The sequence below is a fragment of the Struthio camelus genome, chromosome 38 (assembly GCF_040807025.1).
Source record: "Struthio camelus isolate bStrCam1 chromosome 38, bStrCam1.hap1, whole genome shotgun sequence".
Classification (NCBI taxonomy): Eukaryota; Metazoa; Chordata; class Aves; order Struthioniformes; family Struthionidae; genus Struthio; species Struthio camelus.
In genome coordinates this window covers 671,894-697,833 of record NC_090979.1, presented here as the reverse complement: position 1 = coordinate 697,833, position 25,940 = coordinate 671,894, and the positions used below count along the sequence as shown (strand labels likewise).

General features: G+C 70.1%; 4 protein-coding genes across 7 annotated transcripts in view; 2 read left to right on the top strand and 2 right to left on the bottom strand.

Moving 5' to 3' along the window:
• Positions 1-6,023, top strand: part of UBA1 (ubiquitin like modifier activating enzyme 1) — a 40,919-nt gene extending 34,896 nt beyond the window's left edge. Inside the window, exons 23-26 of the mRNA XM_068924130.1 lie at positions 1,454-1,645; positions 2,808-2,909; positions 3,129-3,229; positions 5,632-6,023. Coding sequence (XP_068780231.1) covers positions 1,454-1,645; positions 2,808-2,909; positions 3,129-3,229; positions 5,632-5,767 — 531 coding nt within the window. The 3' untranslated portion in view covers positions 5,768-6,023. The remainder of the gene's footprint in view (positions 1-1,453; positions 1,646-2,807; positions 2,910-3,128; positions 3,230-5,631) is intronic.
• A 3,375-nt stretch (positions 6,024-9,398) lies between these two features.
• CCDC115 (coiled-coil domain containing 115) lies at positions 9,399-13,623 on the bottom strand. Of its 4 annotated transcripts, XM_068924214.1 has the most exons (7): positions 13,429-13,622; positions 13,245-13,348; positions 12,090-12,172; positions 11,695-11,823; positions 9,818-9,940; positions 9,720-9,771; positions 9,399-9,673 (listed from the first exon to the last, which is right to left on the bottom strand). In XM_068924214.1, the coding sequence occupies exons 1-6, from the start codon at positions 13,540-13,542 to the stop codon at positions 9,767-9,769; spliced, it is 558 nt and encodes a 185-aa protein (XP_068780315.1). In that variant the 5' UTR covers positions 13,543-13,622; the 3' UTR covers positions 9,399-9,673; positions 9,720-9,766. The 4 variants fall into 4 exon arrangements, with proteins under 4 accessions (XP_068780315.1, XP_068780314.1, XP_068780316.1 ...); XM_068924213.1 differs by having other exon boundaries at positions 9,399-9,771; XM_068924215.1 differs by having other exon boundaries at positions 9,399-9,940; positions 13,245-13,327; positions 13,429-13,623.
• Positions 13,624-13,955: 332 nt separating this feature from the next.
• Positions 13,956-22,328, top strand: IMP4 (IMP U3 small nucleolar ribonucleoprotein 4). Its single transcript, XM_068924136.1, has 9 exons — positions 13,956-14,060; positions 16,261-16,369; positions 17,890-17,973; positions 18,382-18,491; positions 19,334-19,466; positions 20,774-20,931; positions 21,569-21,663; positions 21,748-21,818; positions 21,983-22,328. The coding sequence occupies exons 1-9, from the start codon at positions 14,058-14,060 to the stop codon at positions 22,093-22,095; spliced, it is 876 nt and encodes a 291-aa protein (XP_068780237.1). The 5' UTR covers positions 13,956-14,057; the 3' UTR covers positions 22,096-22,328.
• On the bottom strand, positions 22,289-25,815 carry LOC138063949 (tyrosine-protein phosphatase non-receptor type 18-like). Its single transcript, XM_068924135.1, has 6 exons — positions 25,621-25,815; positions 24,792-24,972; positions 23,939-23,988; positions 23,777-23,804; positions 23,059-23,133; positions 22,289-22,501 (listed from the first exon to the last, which is right to left on the bottom strand). The coding sequence occupies exons 2-6, from the start codon at positions 24,952-24,954 to the stop codon at positions 22,434-22,436; spliced, it is 384 nt and encodes a 127-aa protein (XP_068780236.1). The 5' UTR covers positions 24,955-24,972; positions 25,621-25,815; the 3' UTR covers positions 22,289-22,433.
• Between the last annotated feature and the right edge of the window lie 125 nt (positions 25,816-25,940).

The following is a 25,940-nucleotide window of genomic DNA, read 5'->3' as shown; positions in this document are numbered from 1 at the left end:
GCTGAGGGGGTCCCTAGGGGGGTCCTTGGGGTACTAGTGGGGTCCTTGGGGTACTGGGGGGGCGTCCTAGGGGGGTCCTAGAGGTGCTGGGGGGATCCTTGGGGTACTAGAGGGGTCCTAGGGGTGCTGGGGGGGGTCCTTGGGGTGCTGGGGGGGGTCCTAGGGGGCTGAGGGGGTCCCTAGGGGGGTCCTTGGGGTGCTAGGGGGGGTCCTTGGGGTGCTAGGGGGGTCCCTAGGGTGGTAGGCGGGTCCTTGGGGGCTGAGGGGGTCCCTTGGGGTGGTCTTGGGGTGCTGGGGGGGGTCCTAAGGGGGCTGAGGGGGGCCCTTGGGGTGCTGGGGGGGGTCCTAAGGGTGCTGAGAGGGTCCCTGGAGGGGCTCCTAAGGGGGCTGGGGGGGGTCCGAAGGGGTGCTAGGGGGGTCCCTAGGGGGCTGAGGGGGTCTCTAGGGGGGTCCTTGGAGTGCTAGGGGGGGTCCTAAGAGGGCTGAGGGGGGCCCTAGGTGGGTCCTAAAGGTGCTGGGGGGGGGTCCGTGGGGTGCTGGGGGGGTCCTAGGGGTGCTGGGGCAGTCCCTAGGGGGCTGAGGGGGGTCCTTGGGGTGCTGGGAGGGTCCCTAGGGGGCTGAGGGGGTCCCTAGGGGGGACCTAGGGGTGCTGGGGGGTCCTTGGGGGGACTGGGGGCCTCCTTGGGGCCCGTATAGCATCCATGGGGAGCATAGAGAGCCCATAGGGTGCTTGCAGGGTGTGTAGGGTCCGTACGGGGCCCCTAGGGTACATATGGGCTCCATAGGGCCCATAGAGGGTCCCTAGGGCACGTATGGGGTCCATAAAGTGCCTATGGGGTCCGTAGCGTGGGCGGGTATGGGATCCATAGGGCCTGTGCAGGACCCATAGGGCACATATAGGGCGCATAGGACATGCATAGAGTCTGCAGAGCGCACGTAGGCTCCATAGGTTGGGTGGGGGCAGGCTCCATAGGGCCCGTGCAGAACCCGTAGGGCACATATAGGGGCCGTAGAGCACGTAAGGGGTCTATTGAGCACGTATGGGAGCGGGGGGCCACATATAGGACCCGCTGGATGCCTATAGGGTCCATAGGGCGGCTGGGTGCAGGATGCATAGAGCCCGTGTAGGACCTGTAGGGCACATACGGGATCCATAGGGCACGTTTAAGGTCTGTTGGGCACATATAGGATCCGCGGGCCACACGTAACATCCATAGGACGCCTAGGGTGCATAGAACGCATATAGGCTCTGTGAGACGGGTGGGTACGAGACCCATAGGGCCCACGTAGGACCCGTAGGGCCCACGTAGGGGCCGTAGGGCCCACGTAGGGTCCGTAGGAGACGTACGGCGTCCGTAGGGCGCGCACCGGGTCCATAGGGCCCGCGGCGGGGTCCGTCCCCCCCCCCCCCCGCCACTACGGGATCCATAGGGGCTTCTCCCGTGCCGAGCAGAGCAAGCTGATCGCGGGGAAGATCATCCCGGCCATCGCGACGACGACGGCGGCCGTGGTGGGCCTGGCCTGCCTGGAGCTCTACAAGCTGGTGCAGGGCCACCGGCGCCTCTCCTCCTACAAGAACTCCTTCCTCAACCTGGCGCTGCCCTTCGTGGGCTTCTCCGAGCCCGTGGCCTGCCCCCGCAACAAGGTGGGTGCTGCCCCGTAGCGTCCTGCCCCATAGCACCCCGTAGGACCTTGTCTTATAGCTGTCCGGGTGCCCCCTGGGGGTCCTGCGGGTGCCCCGTGGGGCTGGAGGCACCTTGGTGCTGCTCCTCGTGGGTTCCTTCCCGTTCTCCGAGCTGCTTTGGGGGTTTGGGGGTGAGGTGGGTGCTGCCCCGTAGCGTCCTGCCCCATAGCACCCCATAGAACCTTGTCCTATAGCTGTTGGGTGCCCCCCGGGGGTCCTGTGGGTGCCCTGTGGGGCTGGAGGCACCTTGGTGTTGCCCTTCATGGTCTCCTCCAAGGTGCTCTGGGGGTTTGGGGGTGAGGTGGGTGCTGCCCCATAGTGTCCTGCCCCATAGCGCCCCGTAGGACCTTGTCTTATAGGTGTCCAGGTGCCCCCTGGGGGTCCTGCAGGTGCCCCATGGGGCTGGAGGCACCTTGGTGCTGCTCCTCATGGGTTCCTTCCTGTTCTCCGAGCTGCTTTGGGGGTTTGGGGGTGAGGTGGGTGCTGCCCCGTAGCGTCCTGCCCCGTAGCACCCCATAGAACCTTGTCCTATAGCCGTTGGGTGCCCCCCGGGGGTCCTGTGGGTGCCCCGTGGGGCTGGAGGCACCTTGGTGCTGCCCTTCATGGTCTCCTCCAAGGTGCTCTGGGGGTTTGGGGGTGAGGTGGGTGCTGCCCCATAGTGTCCTGCCCCATAGCGCCCCATAGGACCTTGTCTTATAGCTGTCCGGGTGCCCCCCGGGGGTCCCGCGGGCGCCCCGTGGGGCTGGAGGCACCTTGGTGCTGCTCCTCATGGGTTCCTTCCCGTTCTCCGAGCTGCTTTGGGGGTTTGGGGGTGAGGTGGGGGCTGCCCCATAGTGTCCTTCCCCATAACTCCCCATAGGACCTTGTCCTGTAGCTGCCCGGGTGCCCCCTGGGGGTCCCGCAGGCACCCCGTGGGGCTGGAGGCACCTTGGTGCTGCTCCTCATGGGTTCCTCCAAGTTCTCCAAGCTCCTCTAGGGGTTTGGGGGCGAGGTGGGTGCTGCCCCCTGGTGCCCAGCCCCACAGCACCCTAGGGGTTCCCCGGGTGACCTAGGGGTGTCGGTCCCCGCGCCGTGGGTCCGTCCCCGGCTTGGGCGTGACCCCCGCGCTGTGGGCCGGCCGCAGTACTACGAGGTGGAGTGGACGCTGTGGGACCGCTTCGAGGTGCAGGGGCTGCAGCCCGACGGGCAGGAGATGACGCTGCGCCAGTTCCTGGCCTACTTCAAGGTGCCCCGCGGCGGGGGGAGGCGGGGGGGGGGACATAGAGGACATGGAGACAGGGGACATGGACGCGGGGGGGACACGGGGGACATGGACGTGGAGGGACATGGACATGGGGACATGGGAGGACATGGCCTTGGGGGGACATGGAGGACACGGGGAGGCTATGGGGGCCGCTCCCCGTGGCCCCCCCCCCGGTGTCCCCAACGCCCCGTGTCCCCGCAGAAGGAGCACCGCCTGGAGATCACCATGCTGTCACAGGGCGTCTCCATGCTCTACTCCTTCTTCATGCCGGCCGCCAAGCTCCGCGAGCGCCACGACCAGCCGTAGGCGGCGGACGGGGTCTCCGGGCTGGGAGGGGGCGGCTCCCATGGGTGGGGGACGTGGGGTTATCAGCGGGTGACGTGTCCTATGGGTGTTGGGCATGGGTGAAAGGGTGGTGGTTACGGTGTTAAGGGTGAAGGAGACGTCCCACGGGTGATGGAGAAGTGCTGTGGGTGGGAGATGTGGGGTTGTAGACACATCCCATGGGTGACGGACAAGCGCCGTGGGTGGGAGACGTGGGGTTATGGGTGGTGGAGACGTCCCCCGGGTGATGGACAAGTGTAATGGGTGGGAGATGTGGGGCTATGGGTGCTGCAGACGTCCCCCGGGTGATGGAGAAGCCCCGTGGGTGGGAGATGTGGGGTCGTGGGTGATGGAGATGTCCCCCAGGTGATGTACAAGTGTAATGGGTGGGAGATGTGGGGCTATGGGTGCTGGAGACGTCCCCCAGGTGATGGAGAAGCCCCGTGGGTGGGAGACGTGGGGTCGTGGGTGCTGGAGACGTCCCCTGGGGGACGGACAAGCCCTGTGGGTGGGAGACATGGGGTTATGGGTGGTGGAGACGTCCCCCGGGTGATGGACAAGTGTCATGGGTGGGAGATGTGGGGCTATGGGTGCTGGAGACGTCCCCCGGGGGACGGAGAAGCCCCGTGGGTGGGAGACGCGGGGTTGTGGGTGGTGGAGACGTCCCCCAGGTGATGGAGAAGCCCCGTGGGTGGGAGAGGCGGGGTCGTGGGTGCTGGAGACGTCCCCCGGGGGACGGAGAAGCCCCGTGGGTGGGAGACGCGGGGTCGTGGGTGGTGGAGACGTCCCCCAGGTGATGTACAAGTGTCATGGGTGGGAGATGTGGGGCTATGGGTGCTGCAGACGTCCCACAGGTGATGGAGAAGCCCCGTGGGTGGGAGACGCGGGGTCGTGGGTGGTGGAGACGTCCCCCGGGGGACGGAGAAGCCCCGTGGGTGGGAGAGGCGGGGTCGTGGGTGCTGGAGACGTCCCCCGGGGGACGGAGAAGCCCCGTGGGTGGGAGACGCGGGGTCGTGGGTGGTGGAGACGTCCCCCAGGTGATGTACAAGTGTCATGGGTGGGAGATGTGGGGCTATGGGTGCTGCAGACGTCCCCCGGGTGATGGAGAAGCCCCGTGGGTGGGAGACGCGGGGTCGTGGGTGGTGGAGACGTCCCCCGGGGGACGGAGAAGCCCCGTGGGTGGGAGAGGCGGGGTCGTGGGTGCTGGAGACGTCCCCCGGGGGACGGAGAAGCCCCGTGGGTGGGAGACGCGGGGTCGTGGGTGGTGGAGACGTCCCCCAGGTGATGTACAAGTGTCATGGGTGGGAGATGTGGGGCTATGGGTGCTGGAGACGTCCCCCGGGTGATTGAGAAGCCCCGTGGGTGGGAGACGCGGGGTCGTGGGTGGTGGAGACGTCCCCCAGGTGATGTACAAGTGTCATGGGTGGGAGATGTGGGGCTATGGGTGCTGGAGACGTCCCACAGGTGATGGAGAAGCCCCGTGGGTGGGAGACGTGGGGTCGTGGGTGGTGGAGACGTCCCCCGGGGGACGGAGAAGCCCTGTGGGTGGGAGACATGGGGTTATGGGTGGTGGAGACGTCCCCCGGGTGATGGACAAGTGTCATGGGTGGGAGATGTGGGGCTATGGGTGCTGCAGACGTCCCCCAGGTGATGGAGAAGCCCCGTGGGTGGGAGACGCGGGGTCGTGGGTGCTGGAGACGTCCCCCGGGTGATTGAGAAGCCCTGTGGGTGGGAGACGTGGGGTCGTGGGTGCTGGAGACGTCCCCCGGGGGACGGAGAAGCCCCGTGGGTGGGAGACGCGGGGTCGTGGGTGGTGGAGACGTCCCCCGGGTGATTGAGAAGCCCTGTGGGTGGGAGACGTGGGGTCGTGGGTGCTGGAGACGTCCCCCGGGGGACGGAGAAGCCCCGTGGGTGGGAGACGCGGGGTCGTGGGTGGTGGAGACGTCCCCCGGGTGATTGAGAAGCCCTGTGGGTGGGAGACGTGGGGTCGTGGGTGCTGGAGACGTCCCCCGGGGGACGGAGAAGCCCCGTGGGTGGGAGACGCGGGGTCGTGGGTGGTGGAGACGTCCCCCGGGTGATTGAGAAGCCCTGTGGGTGGGAGACGTGGGGTCGTGGGTGCTGGAGACGTCCCCCGGGGGACGGACAAGCCCTGTGGGTGGGAGACATGGGGTCGTGGGTGCTGGAGACGTCCCCCGGGGGACGGAGAAGCCCCGTGGGTGGGAGACGCGGGGTCGTGGGTGGTGGACACGTCCCCCGGGTGGAGAACATGAGGTTACGGATGACGGCCGTGCCCCACGGGTGACAATCACCCCCCGGGGAGGGCGGGGCCAGCCGTGTCCCCGCCCCCCTCGGTGACCCCGCCCCACCCCGGTCCCCGCAGCATGACGGAGATCGTGGCCCGGGTCTCCAAGAAGAAGCTGGGCCGCCACGTCAAGGCCCTCGTCTTCGAGCTCTGCTGCAACGACGACACGGACGCCGACATCGAGGTGCCCTACGTGCGCTACACCATCCGCTAGCCCCGCCCCCCCGCCCGCCGGCCCCGCCCCCCCCGCCCCTCCCTCGCCCCTCCCCCCTCGTGTCGTGTCTTGGCTCCGCCCCCTCCTCCTCGTCGTCGTCTCCGCCCCGATCTCCGTGTGGGGTGTCCGGTTTGGGCGAGGGTGGGGGGGGAAGGCGGAGCCCTCCCCCCGGCCCCTCCCCCGCCAGGGGGCGGGGCTCCGAGGAGGGGGGGGGAGGGGCGGAGGTTGACCCCAATAAATAGACGTGTGTAAAGTCGCCCCTCCCCCGCCGCCCCTGCGGCCGCGCCTTGTTTTGGGGCGGGTCGGGGTTGCGGGGCGGCACCAAGATGGCCGCCGGGCCCCGCCGAGGCGGCAGCGAGACGGCTCTGTCGGCCGTTGCCAAGATGGCCGCCGGGTGACACGCCAAGATGGCCCCCAGGTGGCCCCCATGGGGCACCGAGATGGCCGCCGGCTGACCTGCCAAGATGGCCCCAAGGTGGCCCCCATGGGACACCAAGATGGCTGCCGAGTGACACACCAAGATGGCCCCCAGGTGGCCCCCATGGGGCACCGAGATGGTCGCCGGGTGACACGCCAAGATGGCCCCCAGGTGGCCCCCATGGGGCACCGAGATGGCCGCCGGCTGACCTGCCAAGATGGCCCCCAGGTGGCCCCCATGGGGCACCAAGATGGCTGCCGAGTGACACACCAAGATGGCCCCAAGGTGGCCCCCATGGGGCACCAAGATGGCCGCCGGCTGACCTGCCAAGATGGCCCCCAGGTAGCCCCCATGGGGCACCAAGGTGGCTGCCGAGTGACACGCCAAGATGGCCCCAAGGTGGCCCCCATGGGGCACCAAGATGGCCGCCGGCTGACCTGCCAAGATGGCCCCCAGGTAGCCCCCATGGGGCACCAAGGTGGCTGCCGAGTGACACACCAAGATGGCCCCAAGGTGGCCCCCATGGGGCACTGAGATGGCCGCCGGCTGACCTGCCAAGATGGCCCCCAGGTGGCCCCCATGGGGCACCAAGATGGCTGCCGAGTGACACACCAAGATGGCCCCCAGCTGACACCAAGATGGCCCCCAAGGGGCACCGCTGTGGCCCCAAGATGGCCCCTAGGTGACACCATCGTGGCCTCCAAGGGGCACCAAGATGGCCGCTGGGTGACACCCCAAGATGGCACCAGGGTGGTCCCCAAGGGGCACCAAGATGGCCGCCAGGTGGCACCAACGTGGCGCCAAGATGGCGGCGCCCAGGCGGTGCCGCCGCTGCGGTGTGTGGGAGCAGCCCAGGATGGCGGCGCCCACGCCCGGCCGTTCGGGCGGGAAGCGCCGCCATTGGCCCGCGGCAAGAGGGGGAGGGGGCGGGCACCGAGCGCCCGCTGCCGCTTCCGGCCTTCCCATTGGCTGCGGCGCCACTTTCCGGTGCCGCCTCCTGATTGGCGCCGGCAGCCGCCAATCAAGGGCCGCTTCCCGCCGAGCTGCGATTGGCGCGCGACGGCGGCTCGCCCCGCCCCTGGCTAGCGAGATGCGCCTCCCTATTGGCTCCGCCGCGCCGTCAATCGCCCAGAGAGCCGGGGCGGGGGTGGGGGGAAGCCGGCGGAAGGCGACGCCCATTGGCTGCGCCGCGCTGCCAATCAAGCGCGGGGGAGGAGGCGGGGCTTGCGTGAGGAGACGGCGGCGGCGGCGGGAGCGGCCGGTGAGCGGGGCCGGGGGGAGGCGCCGGTACCGGTAGCGGTACCGGTACCGTTACCGGTACCGTTACCGGTACCAGGGACCGAGACCGGCACCGGGGACCGAGACCCGAACCGGGGACGGAGGCGGCGGCCGTTGGCGGTTGGGGCGGGTCCGCACTGCGCCTGCGCCGCCGGTCGAGGCGGGAAGGGAGGGGGGGTGGCGGCGGGCGCTGATTGGCTGCGCGCGGCCGGCAGGGGCGTGGCCGGAGGGGGAGGGCTGGGCGGGGGTGGCCGAGGCGGCGGCGTGCGCATGCGCCGGGGGGGGGGGGACGCGATGAGTAGAGGGGCAAAATGGCCAAAAAGGGGCAATTAGGGGTAAAATGAGCCGGGGGGGGCAATTAGGGGAGGGGGAAAGAGCCCGAAAGGGGGCAATTAGGGAGGGAAAAGGGGCCCGAGAGGCAAGGGCGGGGGGGAGAGGGGTGATTACCCTGGAGAGGAGTGATACTGGCCCGTTAACTCTGGAGCGGAGTGATGGTGGTGGCCCGTTCACTCTAGGCTGGAGTGATACCAGCCCGTTCACTCTGGAGTGGAGTGATGCCAGCGGCCCGTTAGCTCTGGGCTGGAGTGCTACTGGCTCGTTCACTCTGGGGCAGAGTGATACTGGCCTGTTAGCTCTGGGGCGGAGCGATACTGGCTTGTTCACTCTGGAGCGGAGTGACACCAGCGGCCCGTTCACTCTGGAGCAGAGTGATGGTGGTGGCACGTTTACTCTGGAGCAGAGCGATACCAGCCCGTTCACTCTGGAGCAGAGTGACGGTGGCAGCCTAGTCACTTGGGAGCGGAGCGATACTGGCCTGTTCACTCTGGAGCGGAGTGACGGTGGCGCTGTGGGACACAGCTTGAGTGAGAGGGGCGGGGAGGGGCCCAGGCGACCGGGCGGCCTCACCCATCTGTCCCCCCCCCCCCCCGGCCGCAGAGAACGTTCGGGAGAAGCGGACACCGGACGTGAAGCGTTCCTGCCCCCCGCGGGTGCCCCCGTCCCCGAGGACTCCATGTTTGTACCGGCGGGGCCCAAGCGTCCCCCCTGCTGCGCCCGGCACCCGCGGGGCGGCGGGGGGGCAATAAAGGTGCAGCCGTGTTCGGTAGCGGGGTGTCGGCTGGTGACACGGGACGGGGACACGGGACACGGCTGTGTGTCGGGGACAAGAACATGGGACATGGCTGCGTGTTGGGGACACGGGATGGGGACACGGGACACGGCTGCGTGTCAAGGACATGGCACAGGGACACGGGACAGGGCTGCGTGTTGGGGACACGGGACGGGGACACGGGACATGGTTACATGTTGGACACGGGATGGGGACACGGGACACGGCTGCATGTCAAGGACATGGCACAGGGACACGGGACAGGGCTGCGTGTTGGGGACACGGGACGGGGACACGGGACATGGTTACATGTTGGACATGGGACGGGGACACGGGACATGGCTGCGTGTCAAGGACATGGCACAGGGACACGGGACAGGGCTGCGTGTTGGGGACACGGGACGGGGACACGGGACATGGTTACGTGTTGGGGACACGGGACGGGGACACGGGACACGGCTGCATGTCAAGGACATGGCACAGGGACACGGGACAGGGCTGCGTGTTGGGGACACGGGACATGGTTACACGGGGACATGGGGACATAGGACATGGCTGCGTGTTGGGGACACGGGACGGGGACACGGGACACGGTTAGATGTTGGACATGGGATGGGGACATAGGACATGGCTGCATGTTGGGGACACGGGACGGGGACACGGGACATGGTTACGTGTTCGGGACACGGCTGCATGTCAAGGACACGGGACGGGGACACGGGACAGGGCTGCGCGTTGGGGACACGGGGCGAGGACACAGGCGCGTGTCGGTGGCCCACGGACACGGGCTGGGGACACGGGCGAGGGACACGGGTTACCAGCACACGCCAGGCACACGCGCCAGGCAGAGCGCGTTTATTGCCGGGGCGCCGCCCGCGCGTGACGCGCGCGTCCCCAGCCGTGGCCGCCGACACGCCACCGCCCTACCCGGCACCTCTGGGCTCACGCCGAGTCCGTGTGCGAGGTCACGTTAACTCCGTGTGCGGCGTCACGCCGAGTCCGTGTGCGGCGTCACGCTAACTCCGTGTGCGGCGTCACGTTAACTCCGTGTGCGGCGTCACGCCGAGTGCGTGTGCGGCGTCACGCTAACTCCGTGTGCAACATCACGCCGAGTGCGTGTGCGGCGTCACGTTAACTCCGTGTGCGACGTCACGCCGAGTCCGTGTGCGGCGTCACGCCGAGTGCGTGTGCGGCGTCACGTTAACTCCGTGTGCGGCGTCACGCCGAGTCCGTGTGCGGCGTCACGCCGAGTCCGTGTGCCCCGGGGCCTCCGTGTCGGCGCGACGCCGGCGCAGCAGGGCCCGGTAGCGGGCGCCGGCCGCCGTCACGGCTCCCTGCAGCTCGGCCAGCTCCACCGCCAGCGACACGCCTGCGCCCGTTTCGGGGCCAAAAAAGCCCGTTTTGGGGGCTGCTCGACAACCCCCCCCCCCAAAAAAAAAAACGCCGCGAGGACGACCTGCCCGTTTCGGGGCAGAACGCGGCGGTTTTGGGGACGACACGCCTGGGTCGGGGGGGGGGGCGGCTCCTTTGAGCGTTCGCCGATTTGGGGCGTTTTGCCCCGTTTTTTTGGGGGCGTTTCTCCACTTTGGGGTATTTCTGCCCATTTCGGGGCGTTTCTGCCACAGGATTAGACCCGTTTGGGGGCGTTTCTGCCCGTTTTGGGGCGTTTTTCCCCGTTTTGGGGCGTTTCTGCCACAGGATTAGACCCATTTGGGGCGTTTTTCCCCGTTTTGGGGCATTTTTCCCTGTTTCGGGGAGTTTCGGCCACAGGATTAGAACGCTGTTTTGGGGTATTTCTTCCATTTTGGGGTGTTTCTGCCTGTTTTGGGGTGTTTTTCCCCGTTTTGGGGCATTTCTGTCACAGGATTAGACCCATTTGGGGGCGTTTCTTCCATTTTGGGGCGTTTCTGCCCGTTTTGGGGCGTTTTTCCCCGTTTCGGGGCGTTTCAGCCACAAGATTGGAGCCCCATTTTGGGGCGTTTCTCCATTTTGGGGCATTTTTCCCCGTTTCGGGGCGTTTCAGCCACAAGATTGGAGCCCCGTTTTGGGCTGTTTCTCCATTTTGGGGCATTTCTGCCTCTTTTGGGGCATTTTTCCCCATCTTGGGGCGTTTCTGCCACAGGATTAGACCCATTTTGGGGCGTTTCTCCATTTTGGGGGCGTTTCTGCCCATTTCGGGGTGTTTTTCCTCATTTCGGGGCATTTTGGCCACAGGATTAGAGCCCTGTTTTGGGGGTGTTTCTCGGTTTTGGGGCATTTCTGCCTGTTTTGGGGTGTTTCTGCCGCTTTTGGGGCCTTTCTGTCACAGGATTAGACCCATTTTGGGGCATTTCTTCCATTTTGGGGCATTTCTTCCATTTTCGGGGCATTTCAGCCACAGGATTAGACCCATTTGGGGGTGTTTCTGCCCGTTTTGGGGTGTTTTTCCCCTTTTCGGGGCGTTTCAGCCACAGGATTAGACCCATTTTGGGGCGTTTCTGCCTGTTTCGGGGCGTTTCTGCCACAGGATTAGAACCCTGTTTTGGGGCATTTCTTCCATTTTGGGGTGTTTCTGCCCGTTTTGGGGTGTTTTTCCCCGTTTTGGGGCATTTCTGTCACAGGATTAGACCCACTTTGGGGCGTTTCTGCTCATTTTGGGGTGTTTTTGCCCATTCCGGGGCATTCCTGCCACAGGACTAGAGCCTTGTTTTGGGGGTGTTTCTCAGTTTTGGGGCATTTCTGCCCATTTTGGGGCATTTCCTCATTTTTGAGGTGTTTCTGCTACACGATCAGACCCCCATTTTGGGGTGCTCCTTCCATTTTGAGGGGATTTCCACCCGTTTCGGGGCGCCTCCTCCCCTTACTCCCCTTGTTTTGGGGCGCCCTTCCCTTTTCGGGGCCGTTTCCCTCACTTTGGGGCCGCTAGCAGACCCCCAAACTTTGGGGGTTTCGCCCCGTTTTCGGGAGGGGGAGGCTTTCCTCCGCCGCACGACCGTTTGGAGGCGCCTCCCTCGTTAAATAACTCGTTTTGGTGTCCCCCCACCCCGTTTTTGCCCCCCCCCCTTAAGGCCCTCATTTGGGGCGGTTCCCCCCCCCCCGGGGGGCTGTTTTGGGGCCGTTTCCGCCGCTTTCGGGGCCGCTCACCCTGGCAGAAGCTGCCCTGCGCCTGCCGCAGGCTCCGGGGCACCAGGATCCCGAACCAGGTCAGGGGGTCGCGGGGGGGCGCCGGGGCCGGGGGGGGGGCCGGGGGGGCCCCGTGCCGCTGCCGCAGCCCTGGGGGGGGGGCAGGGGGGGCGCTCAGAGCCCGCCCTGCCCCCCCCTTCCCCAAATCCTGCAGGATCCCCCCCCCCAAAAATCCCAGGGACCCCCCCAGCCTCCATCTGACCCCCCCATCTCCCCATCTGACCCCCCCCAGCCCCCCCCACGACTCCCCAAATCACCCCCCCATCTCACCCCCCCATCTCCCTGTCGGCCCTGGGACCCCCCCAACGAGCCCCCCCCAAAACCTCCTGTGAGCCCCCCCCGACCCCCCCCGGTACCTGCAGGGGGGGTGGGGGGCTCAGCGGGGGCCCCCCCCGGCGCCAGCAGCTCCTCAAAGCGGGGGGCCCCCCCCGGGCCCGGCCTGCGGGGGGGTGGGGGGGGGGAGGAGGGAGGGTCAGGGTGACCCCTCTGTCACCACCCCCTCCTTGGGGACCCCCCCAAAATCCCCCCCCAAAATGAGGGACCCCCCCCCACTGCCTCCCCTCCTTGGGAACCCCTCCAAACCCCCCCAAAATGAGGGACCCCCCCCATCACCCCCCTTCTTGGTGATCCCCAGAACTCCCCAAAACGGGACCCCCGTTACCCCTTTGGGGAACCCCTAAAACAGGGGACCCCTGTCACCCCCCTCCTTGGGGACCCCCCAAACCCCCCCAAAATGAGGGACCCCCTGTCACCCCCCTCCTTGGAGACCCCCCAAGCCCCCCCAAAACGAGGGCCCCCCCATCACCCCCCTCCTTGGGGACCCCCCAAACCCCCCCAAAACGAGGGACCCCCCCAAAACGAGGGACCCCCGTCACCCCCCTCCTTGGGGACCCCTCAAACCCCCCCAAAATGAGGGACCCCCTGTAACCTCCCTCCTTGGAGACCCCCCAAGCCCCCCCAAAATGAGGGCCCTCCCATCACCCCCCTCCTTGGGGACCCCCCAAACCCCCCAAAACGAGGGACCCCCCATCACCCTCCTCCTTGGGGACCCCCCAAAACCTCCTCTAAACGAGGGCCCCCCCCATCATGCTCCTCCTTGGAGACCCCCCCAAAACAAGGGACCCCCCCGTCACCCCCTCCTTGGGGTCCCCCCAAACTCCCCCAAAACAGGGGACCCCCCAAAACCCCCAAAACAGGGGACCCCCCATCACTCCCCTCCTTGGAGACCCCCCAAACCCCCCCAAAACGAGGGACCCCCCCCATCACCCCCCTCCTTGGGGACCCCCCAAAACCTCCTCTAAACGAGGGCCCCCCCATCATGCTCCTCCTTGGAGACCCCCCCAAAACAGGGGACCCCCCCGTCACCCCCTCCTTGGGGTCCCCCCAAACCCCCCAAAACAGGAGACCCCCCCAAGCCCCCCCAAAACGAGGGACCCCCCCATCACCCCCCTCCTTGGGGACCCCCCCGTCACCCTCCCTCCTTGGGGACCCCCACGTCCCCCCGTCCCCACCTGGCGGCCACACGGACGCGGGGCACCATGGTGGCCCCGTACTGCAGCGCCGAGACGCGGTGACAGCCCAGGGCGTAGCGGGCCTGCGACAGCGACAGCCAGCCCTGGGGACACCGCGGGGGGGGGGGGCGGATGTCCCCCTGTCCCCAACCTCCCCCCCCCAGCCCTGTCCCCCCCCCCCAACCTGCTCCAGGCAGGCGGCGAAGGCGTCGCGCCGCCGCTGCAGCGTCTCCAGCGCCTCCAGCAGCTCCAGCGCCGCCGCGTCCAGCTCCCCGCACAGCGCCGCTTCCGCCGCCATCTCGCCCGCTTCGCCGCCGCCGGAAAACGCCTCGAAAACGCCCCAAAATGAAGCGCCTTCCCGCCCGCTCGCCTCCCCTCACAGGCAACGCGCCCTCCTCGCCCGCCTCGCGCCCTCCTCGCCCGCCTCACCCCCTCCCGCCGCGCCCGCCAATCAGCGCTCGGCCCGCAGCCCCCTCCGCCAATCGGCGCCCGCGCCGCGCCCCCTCGCTGAGGGCCGCGCTCCCGCCCCCGCGAAGCCGGGCCGGCCGCCATGTTTGTTGAGGGCGCGGCGAACGTTGAGGGGAGGGGGCTGAGTAAGGCCGCGCCGGCCGCCATCTTAGAGGCGGGAGGAAGCGGCGGGGCGGCCGCCATCTTAGAGGCGGGAGGAGGGAAGGAGGGGGGTGAGGCCGCGGCAGTACGGGCCGCGCTGATTGGTCCGGCGGCGGCTCGGCCAATCGGCGCCGCCGGTGTTGGAGGGGCGAGCGGGTGCCGCGGCGGCGTGTGGAGAGCGCTGAGGAGCGAGGAGCCGGCGTCATGGTAGGTGGCCGGGGGGGGGGCTGGACCCCCCCCATGTCCCCCCAGTGCCCCCCCATGTCCCCCATCCCCTCCCCGGTGTCCCCTGTCCCCCCAGTGCCCCCCCCAACACCCCCTGTCCCCCTCCCCGTTGTCCCCCCAGTGCCCCCCCCATGTCCCCCATCCCCTCCCCGGTGTCCCCTGTCCCCCCAGTGCCCCCCCAACGCCCCCTGTCCCCCTCCCCGTGTCCCCCCAGTGCCCCCCCAACACCCCCTGTCCCCCTCCCCGTGTCCCCCCAGTGCCCCCCCATGTCCCCCATCCCCTCCCCGGTGTCCCCTGTCCCCCCAGTGCCCCCCCAACGCCCCCCCTGTCCCCCCCATGCCCCCCCCATGTCCCCCATCCCCTCCCCGGTGTCCCCTGTCCCCCCAGTGCCCCCCCAACGCCCCCCGTCCCCCCCATGTCCCCCCATGTCCCCTATCCCCTCCCCGGTGTCCCCTGACCCCCCCCCATGTCCCCCCAGTGCCCCCCCATGTCCCCCATCCCCTCCCCGGTGTCCCCTGTCCCCCCAGTGCCCCCCCCAACACCCCCTGTCCCCCTCCCCGTTGTCCCCCCAGTGCCCCCCCATGTCCCCCATCCCCTCCCCGGTGTCCCCTGTCCCCCCAGTGCCCCCCCCAACGTCCCCCGTCCCCCCCCCATGTCCCCCCAGTGCCCCCCCATGTCCCCCATCCCCTCCCCGGTGTCCCCTGTCCCCCCAGTGCCCCCCCAACGTCCCCCGTCCCCCCCCCATGTCCCCCCATGTCCCCTATCCCCTCCCCGGTGTCCCCTGACCCCCCCCCATGTCCCCCCAGTGCCCCCCCATGTCCCCCATCCCCTCCCCGGTGTCCCCTGTCCCCCCAGTGCCCCCCCCAACGCCCCCTGTCCCCCCCCATGTCCCCCCAGTGCCCCCCCCATGTCCCCTATCCCCTCCCCGCTGTCCCCTGTCCCCCCAGTGCCCCCCCAACGTCCCCCGTCCCCCCCCATGTCCCCCCATGTCCCCTATCCCCTCCCCGGTGTCCCCTGACCCCCCCCCCATGTCCCCCCAGTGCCCCCCCATGTCCCCCATCCCCTCCCCGGTGTCCCCTGTCCCCCCAGTGCCCCCCCAACGCCCCCTGTCCCCCCCCATGTCCCCCCAGTGCCCCCCCCCATGTCCCCTATCCCCTCCCCGGTGTCCCCTGACCCCCCCCCCATGTCCCCCCAGTGCCCCCCCATGTCCCCTATCCCCTCCCCGGTGTCCCCTGTCCCCCCAGTGCCCCCCCCAACGCCCCCTGTCCCCCCCCATGTCCCCCCAGTGCCCCCCCCATGTCCCCTATCCCCTCCCCGGTGTCCCCTGTCCCCCCAGTGCCCCCCCCAACGCCCCCTATCCCCCCCCATGTCCCCCCTGTCCCCCCCCCCATGTCCCCTATCCCCTCCCCGGTGTCCCCTGTCCCCCCACTGCCCCCCCCCAACGCCCCCTATCCCCCCCCCATGTCCCCCCAGTGCCCCCCCCATGTCCCCCATCCCCTCCCCGGTGTCCCCTGTCCCCCCAGTGCCCCCCCAACACCCCCTGTCCCCCCCCCCATGTCCCCCCAGTGCCCCCCCATGTCCCCTATCCCCTCCCCGGTGTCCCCTGTCCCCCCAGTGCCCCCCCCAACGCCCCCTGTCCCCCCCCATGTCCCCCCAGTGCCCCCCCCATGTCCCCTATCCCCTCCCCGGTGTCCCCTGTCCCCCCAGTGCCCCCCTCAACGCCCCCCGTCCCCCCCCACGTCCCCCCACTGCCCCCCCATGTCCCCTATCCCCTCCCCGGTGTCCCCTGTCCCCCCAGTGCCCCCCCCAACGCCCCCCGTCCCCCCCCATGTCCCCCCAGTGCCCCCCCATGTCCCCTATCCCCTCCCCGGTGTCCCCTGTCCCCCCAGTGCCCCCCCCAACGCCCCCTGTCCCCCCCCATGTCCCCCCATGCCCCCCCATGTCCCCCATCCCCTCCCCGGTGTCCCCTGACCCCCCAGTGCCCCCCCAACGCCCCCCGTCCCCCCCCATGTCCCCCCAGTGCCCCCCCATGTCCCCCATCCCCTCCCCGGTGTCCCCTGTCCCCCCAGTGCCCCCCCCAACGCCCCCCCCGTCCCCCCCCAGTGCCCCCCCATGTCCCCCATCCCCTCCCCGGTGTCCCCTGACCCCCAGTGCCCCCCAACGCCCCCCGTCCCCCCCCCAGCTGCGGCGGCAGGCCCGGCAGCGGCGCGAGTACCTGCAGCGGCGGGCGCAGGAGGAGCGGCTGCGGCGGCAGCACCACCGCAAGGAGCAGCTCCGGCGGGCGCTCGAGGGTGAGGGGGGGTCCGGGGGTCCGGGGGAGGCCACGGGGACACCCCCTCGGGGGGGGGGGGACGTGGGGACACCCCCCCGGGGTGGGGGGGGGACGTGGGGACAGCCCCCAACCGGGGGCGGCGGGAGTTCGGGGCTTGAAAGGGGCGATTCGGAGGGGGGGGGTACACACGGATTTGGGGAGGGGGGAGGTGAGTTTGGGGGGGGGAAGAGTGATCTGGGGGGGGCTGAATTTAGGGGGGAAAACAGAAATTTGGGGAGGAGGGATCTGAATTTGGGGGGGGAGAATGTGACTTTGGGGCAGGAGGAACTGAATTTGGGGAGGGGGGAACGACACGAGTTTGGGGAGGGGGGAGCCGGATTTGGGGGGAACGACACGAGTTTGGGGAGGGGGGAGCCGGATTTGGGGGGAACGACACGAGTTTGGGGAGGGGGGAGCCGGATTTGGGGGGAAAGACACGAGTTTGGGGAGGGGGGAGCCGGATTTGGGGGGAAAGACACGAGTTTGGGGAGGGGGGAGCCGGATTTGGGGGGAAAGACACGAATTTGGGGAGGGAGGTCCCGGATTTGGGGGGAAAGACACGAATTTGGGGAGGGAGGACACAAATTTGGGGGGGGAAGACACAAATTTGGGGGGGGAGGACCCGAATTTGGGGGGAAAGACACAAAAATGGGGGGGAGGACCCGAATTTGGGGGGAAAAACATAAATTTGGGGAGGGAGGACATGAATTTGGGGGGAAAGACAAATTTGGGGAGGGAGGACATGAATTTGGGGGGAAAAACGCGAATTTGGGGAGGAGGGACCTAAATTTGAGAGGGAAATACACAAATTTGGGGAGGGGGGAGCCAGATTTGGGGGGAAAGACACAAATTTGGGGAGGGGGGACCTACATTTGAGGGGGAAATACACAAATTTGGGGAGGGGGGAGCGAATTTTGGGGGGAAAAACGTGAATTTGGAGGGGGGGACCCGAATTTGGGGGGAAAAACGTGAATTTGGGGAGGGAGGCCACGAATTTGGGGGGAAAGATACAAATTTGGGGAGGGGAAAGACACGAATTTGGGGGAGGGGGGAGCTAAATTTAGGGGGGAAAACAGAAATTTGGGGAGGGAGAGACCTAAATTTGGGGGGAAATGCATGAATTTGGGGAGGGGGGAGCTGAATTTGGGGGGAAAACGCGACTTTGCGGAGGGGGGGGCCAGATTTGGGGGGAAAAAACACAAATTTGGAGGGGGGGACCCAAATTTGGGGTGGGGGGGCGTATACAACCTTGGGGAGCGGGGAGCCGAATTAGGGGTGAAAACCACGAATTTGGGGAGGGGGGGGCCCGAATTTGGGGGGAAAACCCACAGATTTGGGGAGGAAGAAAATAAATTTGGGGAAGGAGCGGCGGTGGGGGGGGGCACGAATTTTGGAGAGGGCGGGTTTGGGGGTGGCGGAAAGCCGGGGCCCAATTTTCGGGGCCGGGGGGGGGTGCGCTTTTTGGGGTGAAAACACGGGTTTTTGGGGTCGTCGCCGCAGAGAACCGCCCGCTGCCCCCGGAGCTGCGCCGCGACGCCCTGGCCCTGCAGACGGCCCTCGAGTTCGACCCCCCGGGGGGGGACGGTGAGTGAACCCCCCCCCTTCCCCAAATTGCCCCCCCCCCCCGAAATCGCGAGCGGTTTCACCCCGATTCCCGCCGATTTCGAGCAAAACCCAAATTGGCCAAAATCGGCCAACGGTTCCGCTCCGTATCCCCAAATCCCCCCCCAAAAAATTGGGGGGGGGGCGGAGCGGCCCCAAACCCCCCCAAAATCGGGGGCCGGACCGGCCCGCACCCCCCCCCCCCAAATTGCCGAACGGCTCGGCCCCAAAACCCCCAGATTTAGCCCCAAAACGGGTGACACCCCCCCAATCCCTTCCCTATTGGGGGACACTTGGGGAGGGGGGGGGAGGCTGTTGGGGGCGTGGCCTAGCCCAGCGCGGGGGGGCGTGGCCAGGCTAAGCCCCGCCCCCTCGGTCGCACCCGGGCAGAGGTCACCGGTTGCCAGGACGACGAGTACCGGTGGGCGGGGCTGGAGCCCCCCCGGGTCGTGGTGACCACCTCCCGGGAGCCCAGCGCCCGCCTGCGGGCCTTCGCCAAGGTGGGGGCGGGGCTTGGGCCCGGGGGGCGGGGCTTGGGCCCGGGGGGGCGGGGCTTGGGCCCGGGGGCGGGGCTTGGGGCGGGGCTGAGGCAGGCCCCCCCCATGGGGGGGTTTTCAGGCTCTGTTAAGGTGTCCCTGGGGGTGGAGCCAGCTGTGGCCCCGCCCCCTTCAACGCGGGGGCTGGGTGCCCAGGGGGGTGGGGCTTGGCGCTGGCTCCGCCCCCCCAACACAGGCTCCACCCCCCCAGCAATGGTGCTGAATGGGGTTTGGGCTGAGCTGGGGGGGTCTTGGTGGGCGGGGTTTGGCTCGGGGGGCGGGGTTTAGGGGCTAGGGGGTGTGGCCTGGCAGTGGACACGCCCCCAAGGTGCTGGCTCCGCCCCCCCCTTTTGAAGCAGCTGAACGGGGTTTGGGCTGAGCTGGGGGGGTCTTGCTGTGGGGGCGGGGTTTGGGGGCTGGGGGCGGGGCTTGGGCGGAGTGGGCGGGGTTAAGGGAGTTGGGGGGCGGTCTTGCAGTGGACACGCCCCCAAGGTGCTGGCTCCGCCCCCCCCCCCTTTTGAAGCAGCTGAACGGGGTTTGGGCTGAGCTGGGGGGGTCTTGCTGTGGGGGGCGGGGTTTGGGGGCTGGGGGCGGGGTTGTGGGGCTGGGGGTGGGGTTTGGGCAGAGTGGGAGGGGTTAACAGGTTGGGGGCGTGGTCTGGGAGAGGCTCCACCCCCCCCAAGCAAAGCAGCTGAATGGGGTTTGGGCTGAGCTGGGTGCCAGGTGGGAGGGTGGGCGGGGTTGGGGGGCTGGGGGCGTGTCCCGGCGGTGACCCCGCCCCCCCCGGCCGTGGGCCCCGCCCCCAGGAGGTGCGGCTGGTGGTGCCGGGGGCGCGGGGGCTGAACCGGGGCCGGGCCGAGCTGGGCGCCCTGGTGGGGGCCTGCCGGGCCGCCGGCGTCACCGACCTGCTGGTGCTGCACGAGACCCGCGGGCGGCCCGGTGAGCGGGGGGCGGGGCCTGCCGCCGGGGGGGGGCGGGGCTTCCCTCCGGGGGGCGGGGCTTCCCGCCGGGGGGCGGGGCTTCTGCGGGCGGGGCAGGCTGGGGCGGGGGTGGTCGGGGGGACCCCGAGGGATGAGGGGGGAAAGGGAGAGCTGGGGGGGGGCCCAAGGCATGCTGGGACGGGGGCGGCCATGTTGGGAGGCCCCAGGGCACGCTGGGACAGGGGTGGCCATGTTGGGAGGCCCCCGGGGCATGCTGGGACGGGGGTGGCCATGTTGGGAGGCCCCCGGGGCATGCTGGGATGGGGGTGGCCATGTTGGGAGGCCCCGGGGCAGGCTGGGACGGGGGCGGCCATGTTGGGAGGCCCCGGGGCAGGCTGGGACGGGGGTGGCCATGTTGGGAGGCCCCAGGGCATGCTGGGATGGGGGCAGCCATGTTGGGAGGCTCCAGGGCAGGCTGGGAAGGTGGTGGCCATGTTGGGAGGCCCCTGGGGCATGCTGGGATGGGGGTGGCCATGTTGGGAGGCCCTAGGGAGGTTGGGGAGGTGGTGGCCATGTTGGGAGGCCCCAAGGCAGGCTGGGATAGGGTTGGCCATGTTGATGGTTTGGGAGGCCCTGGGGCAGGCTGGGACGGGGGTGGCCATGTTGGGAGGCCCCGGGGCATGCTGGGACGGGGGTGGCCATGTTGGGAGGCCCCAGGGCATGCTGGGATGGGGGCGGCCATGTTGGGAAGCTCCAGGGCAGGCTGGGAAGGTGGTGGCCATGTTGGGAGGCCCCGGGGCAGGCTGGGACGGGGGTGGCCATGTTGGGAGGCCCCGGGGCAGGCTGGGAAGGTGGTGGCCATGTTGGGAGGCCCTGGGGCAGGCTGGGACGGGGGTGGCCATGTTGGGAGGCCCCGGGGCAGGCTGGGACGGGGGTGGCCATGCTGGGAGGCCCCGGGGCAGGCTGGGACGGGGGTGGCCATGCTGGGAGGCCCCGGGGCAGGCTGGGACGGGGGTGGCCATGTTGGGAAGCCCCAGGGCAGGCTGGGACGGGGGTGGCCATGTTGGGACGCCCCAGGGCAGGCTGGGACGGGGGTGGCCATGTTGGGAGACCCCGGGGCAGGCTGGGACGGGGGTGGCCATGCTGGGAGGCCCCGGGGCAGGCTGGGACGGGGGTGGCCATGCTGGGAGGCCCCGGGGCAGGCTGGGACGGGGGTGGCCATGTTGGGAGGCCCCGGGGCAGGCTGGGACGGGGGTGGCCATGCTGGGAGGCCCCGGGGCAGGCTGGGCCGGCGGCGGCCATGCTGACTGGGGGGGCGGGGGGCAGACGGGCTGGTGGTGTCGCACCTGCCCCACGGCCCCACGGCCCACTTCAGCCTGAGCGGGGCGGTGACGCGGCACGACGTGCCGGGGGGGCTGCCGGCCATGGCCCTGCCCGACCCCCACCTGCTGCTGCTGCGCATGGACGGCGCCCTGGGCCGCCGGGTAGGGCACGGGGGGACGTGGGGGGACGTGGGGGACACGGGGGGACATGGGGGGACATGGGGGTCATGGGGGGACGGGGGGGAGATGGGGGACACGGGGGGACACGGGGGGACGTGGGGGGACACGGGGGACATGGGGGACATGGGGGGACATGGGGGGACGTGGAGGGACACGGGGGGACGTGGGGGGACACGGGGGGACGTGGAGGGACGTGGGGGGACGTGGGGGGACACGGGGGGACACGGGGGGACACGGGGGGACGTGGGGGGACACGGGGGGACACGGGGGGACGTGGGGGGACGTGGGGGGACACGGAGGGACACGGAGGGACACGGGGGGACACGGGGGGACACGGGGGGACACGGGGGGACATGTGGGGACACGGGGGGACACGGGGGGACACGGAGGGACATGGAGGACACGGGGGGACACGGGGGACGTGGGGGGACGTGGGGGGACATGGAGGGACACAGGGGACGTGGGGGGACACAGGGGACGTGGGGGGACATGGGGGGACACGGGGGACATGGGGGACATGGAGGGACACGGCGAGACATGGGGGACATGGGGGGACATGGAGGACACGGGGGGACACGGGGGGACACGGGGGGGACACGCGCTGACCCTCTCCCCCCAGGTGGGCGCCATCCTCAAGCACCTCTTCCCGGTGCCCCGGGCCGAGAGCCGCCGCGTCGTCACCTTCGCCAACACCGACGACGTCATCTCCTTCCGGTGGGGACGCGGTGGGGGGGGGGGGGACCGGGGACGCGCGGGGGGGGTGTTGGGGACGGCGGGTGACACGGGTGACGTTGCCAGGCACCACCTGTACCGGCGCCGGGGGAAGGACGTGGAGCTGACGGAGCTGGGACCCCGCTTCGAGCTGCGCCGTGAGTGTCACCCGCTGCCACCGCCGGGGGGGGGGACAACCGCCACTGCGGGGTGACAACCACCACCGCGGGGTGACAACTGCCACCGCTGCCACCCCCGGGGGGGGGGGTTGGCGAGAGGTGTCACCAGGGGGGGGTGACGATGTCCCCGTGTCCCCCCCCAGCCTACCTGATCCGCCTGGGGACGCTGGACCAAGGGGCCGCGGCGGACGTGGAGTGGCGCTGGCACCCGTACACGGCCACCGCCCCCAAGCGGCGGCTGCTGAGCGCCGCCTAGCGCCCGCCCCGGACGCCTGGGCCCCTCGCCCGGACGCCTGGGACCTTCCCCCGGACGCCTGGGCCCCTCGCCCGGACGCCTGGGCCCCTCGCCCGGACGCCTGGGACCTTTGCCTGGACACCTGGTATCTTCTCCCGGACGCCTGGGCCCCTCGCCCGGACGCCTGGGCCCCTCGCCCGGACGCCTGGGCCCCTTTGCACCATCGTTCTTTATTTTTATGGATTTTATACGAACGAAGAGATTCGGGTCTTTTTTTATCTCCCCCCGGCGCCGCCTGTCGTCTTCCCCGGGTCGGCCGCCGGCGGGAAGGGGGCCCAGGCGTCCGGGCGGAGCCCCCGTCACACGCGCGACCACTCGGCCGGCGGCTGCCGCGGCCCCTTGGGCTTCGCGATGCGGCAGTTAAAGCCTGGAGGGGGGGAAGGGGAGGGGTGAGCAGGGGCCCGGACGCCTGGGCCCCTCTCCCCGGACGCCTGGGCCCCTTCCCTGGATGCTTAAATCATTTCCCCAGACACCTGGGCCCTTTTCCCGGACGCCTGGGCCCCCCCCTTCCCCGGACGCCTGGGCCCCTCTCCCGGACGCCTGGGCCCCTTTCCCCGGACACCGGGGCCCCCCCCTTCCCCGGACGCCTGGGTCCCCCCCTTCCCCGGACGCCTGGGCCCCTCCCTCTCCCCGGACACCTGGGCCCCTCCCTCTCCCCGGACGCCTGGGCCCCCTCTCCCGGACGCCTGGGCCCCTTTCCCCGGACACCGGGGCCCCCCTCTTCCCCGGACGCCTGGGCCCCTCTCCCCGGACGCCTGGGCCCCTTCCCCAGACACCTGAGCCCCTTCCCTGGATGCCTGGGCCCCTCCCCGGACGCCTGGGCCCCCCCCCCTCCCCGGACGCCTGGGCCCCTCCCCGGATGCCTGGGCCCGCCCCGGACGCCTGGGCCCCCCCCTCCCCGGACGCCTGGGCCCCTGCCCTCACCCAGGCCCTGGGCGCTGCCGGGGGCCGCGGCAGCTCCGACGTCCTCGTAGGCGGCTCCGAGGGGCTGGGGGGAGACTGCGGGGGGAGGGGGGGGTTAAAGCCCTTCGGCCCCTATAGAGACCCCCTATAGGGATCCCTATAGGGGCCAGAGAACCCCCGAGGCTGCCGGGGGGGGCAGTTAGCGGTACCTATAGGTCCTGGGGGGGGAGGGGAACGACGCCATACAGCCCCCTATAGCTGCTATAGGCCCTTATAGGGCCCAGGGAGGGACCCTATAGCACCGGGTGGGGGGTTGGGAGAGAGGCGGCATCTATAGGGCTCCAGAAGGGCCCGTACGGCCCCTCTCGGTCAGGTGGGGGGGAGCATATAGATCCTATAGGGACCTAGAAGGGGAGTATATGGCCCCTATGCGGTTGGGGAGGGGTGTATGGCTCCTATAGGGCCCAGGAAGGGACCACGTGGGCCTGGGGGAGGAATGTACGGCATCTATAGGGCCTAGAAAGGAACTATACGGTTCCTACAGGGGGGAACGTATAGTCCCTATAGGGGCTGAGAAGAGACATGGTTTCTATAGGGTCAAAGGGGGGAAACAGAGCGTCTATAGGCTCTAAGGAGGGAACTCACGGCCCCTATAGGGCTGGGGGGGGTAATATGGATCCTATAGCGCTGGGGGTCTCTCTGCGCCCTGGCCCGGACGCCTGGGCCCCGCTGCACTCACTCTTCTTGCTGGGGATGGGTGTGAAGCCCTGTGGGAGCAGAGCGGGGGAGGGGTGAGCCGGGAGGGGGCCCAGGCGTCCGGGTGGTCCCAGCAGCGCAGCCCCCCTCCCCCTTCCTCCTCCCCCGGACGCCTGGGCCCCCCCCATCCCCCCCAAAGACTCACCGGGGAGCCGAGGTTGCGGACGAGGTTCTTGCAGGGGGGGCTGCTCTCACCTGGGGGGGGGGACAAGTGGGAGAGGGGCCCGGCTGCCTGGGCCCCTTCCCCGGACGCCTGGGCCCCTTCCCCCGGACGCCTGGGTCCCTTCCCCGGACGCCTGGGCCCCTTCCCCGGCCGCCTGGGCCCCTTTCCTGCACACCAGGGCCCCTCTCCCCGGACACCTGGGCCCCTCTCCCCGGACGCCTGGGCCCCTTCCCCCGGACGCCTGGGCCCCTTCCCCCGGACGCCTGGGTCCCTCCTCGGACGCCTGGGCCCCTTCCCCGGACACCTGGGCCCCTTCCCCGGACGCCTGGGCCCCTCTCCCCGGACGCCTGGGCCCCTCTCCCCGGACGCCTGGGTCCCTCCTCGGACGCCTGGGCCCCTTCCCCGGACACCTGGGCCCCTTCTCCAGATGCCTGGGCCCCTCTCCCCGGACGCCTGGGCCCCTTCCCCCGGACGCCTGGGTCCCTCCTCGGACGCCTGGGTCCCTTCCCCGAACACCTGGGCCCCTTCCCCGGACACCTGGGCCCCTTCCCCGGATGCCTGGGCCCCTCTCCCCGGACACCTGGGCCCCTTTCTCTGGACACCTGGGCCCCTCTCCCCGGACGCCTGGGCCCCTTCCCCCGGACGCCTGGGCCCCTTCCCCCGGACGCCTGGGTCCCTCCTCGGACGCCTGGGTCCCTTCCCCGAACACCTGGGCCCCTTCCCCGGACACCTGGGCCCCTTCCCCGGATGCCTGGGCCCCTCTCCCCGGACACCTGGGCCCCTTTCTCTGGACACCTGGGCCCCTCTCCCCGGACGCCTGGGCCCCCTCACTCACCGGTGGGGGCGGGGTGGTGCACAGGGCTCCCGGGCAGGGAGCAGGTGTCCGGAGAGGTGGGGCGGGGCCCAGGGGGCGGGGTGCGGCCCTGAGGGGCGGAGTTTCTCCCCGAGGCCCCGCCCCCCCGGCGGGGCTTGTTGACGACGGCATAAGTGTCCTCCATTGGGGGGGCGGGGCTCTCCTGGGGAAGGGGGAGGGGCCAGCGAGGGGCCCAGGCGTCCGGGCTCAGCACGAGAGAGGGGGCGCACGGGTGGTGCAGGAGACCCGGATGCCTGGGCCCCTTCCCTGCACACCAGGGCCCCTCTCCCCGGACACCTGGGCCCTTCCCCGGACGCCTGGGTCCGTCCCAGACACCAGGGTCCCTTTGCCCGGATGCCTGGGCCCTTGCCCGGACACCTGGGTCCCCTCCCCGGACGCCTGGGCCCCTTTGCCTGGACGCCTGGGCCCCTTCCCCGGACGCTGGGGCCCTTGCCCGGACGCCTGGGCCCCTTCCCCGGACACCTGGGCCCCTTTGCCTGGACGCCTGGGCCCTTGCCCGGACGCCTGGGCCCCTCTCCCGGATGTCTGGGCCCCTTCCTCCGGACACCTGGGCCCCTTGCCCGGACACCTGGGCCCTTGCCCGGACGCCTGGGCCCCTTCCCCAGACGCCTGGGCCCCTCCCGGACGCCTGGGCCCCTTCCCCGGACACCTGGGACCCTTGCCCGAACGCCTGGGCCCTTCCCCCGGACGCCTGGGCCCTTCCCCCGGACGCCTGGGCCCTTCCCCCGGACGCCTGGGCCCTTCCCCCGGACGCCTGGGCCCTTCCCCCGGACGCCTGGGCCCCTCTCACCTCCCGGAGCCTCGGGCGCCTCCCGGAAGAGCCCGGCCGGGTCCCGAGCAGGAAGCGGTGCCGGGGGGGGGGGAGGGGGCAGCCGGGGGGGTGACGCCCACCCGCGCGCCGGGTCACGACCCTCCCCCCTCCCCGGCGTGAGCCGCCGCCTGACGTCAGGCGCCGACACGTGACGTCACAGCAGTGCCTGGGTTGGGAGTGGAGGGAGGGGGGGATGGGGGCGCCCGCGGGGAGGGAGCGTCGGCGCGCGCTGACGTCACGCCACGCGGCCGCCTCATTGGGCGCGGGGCCGGCGCGCGCTGATTGGGCGGGCGCGGCGG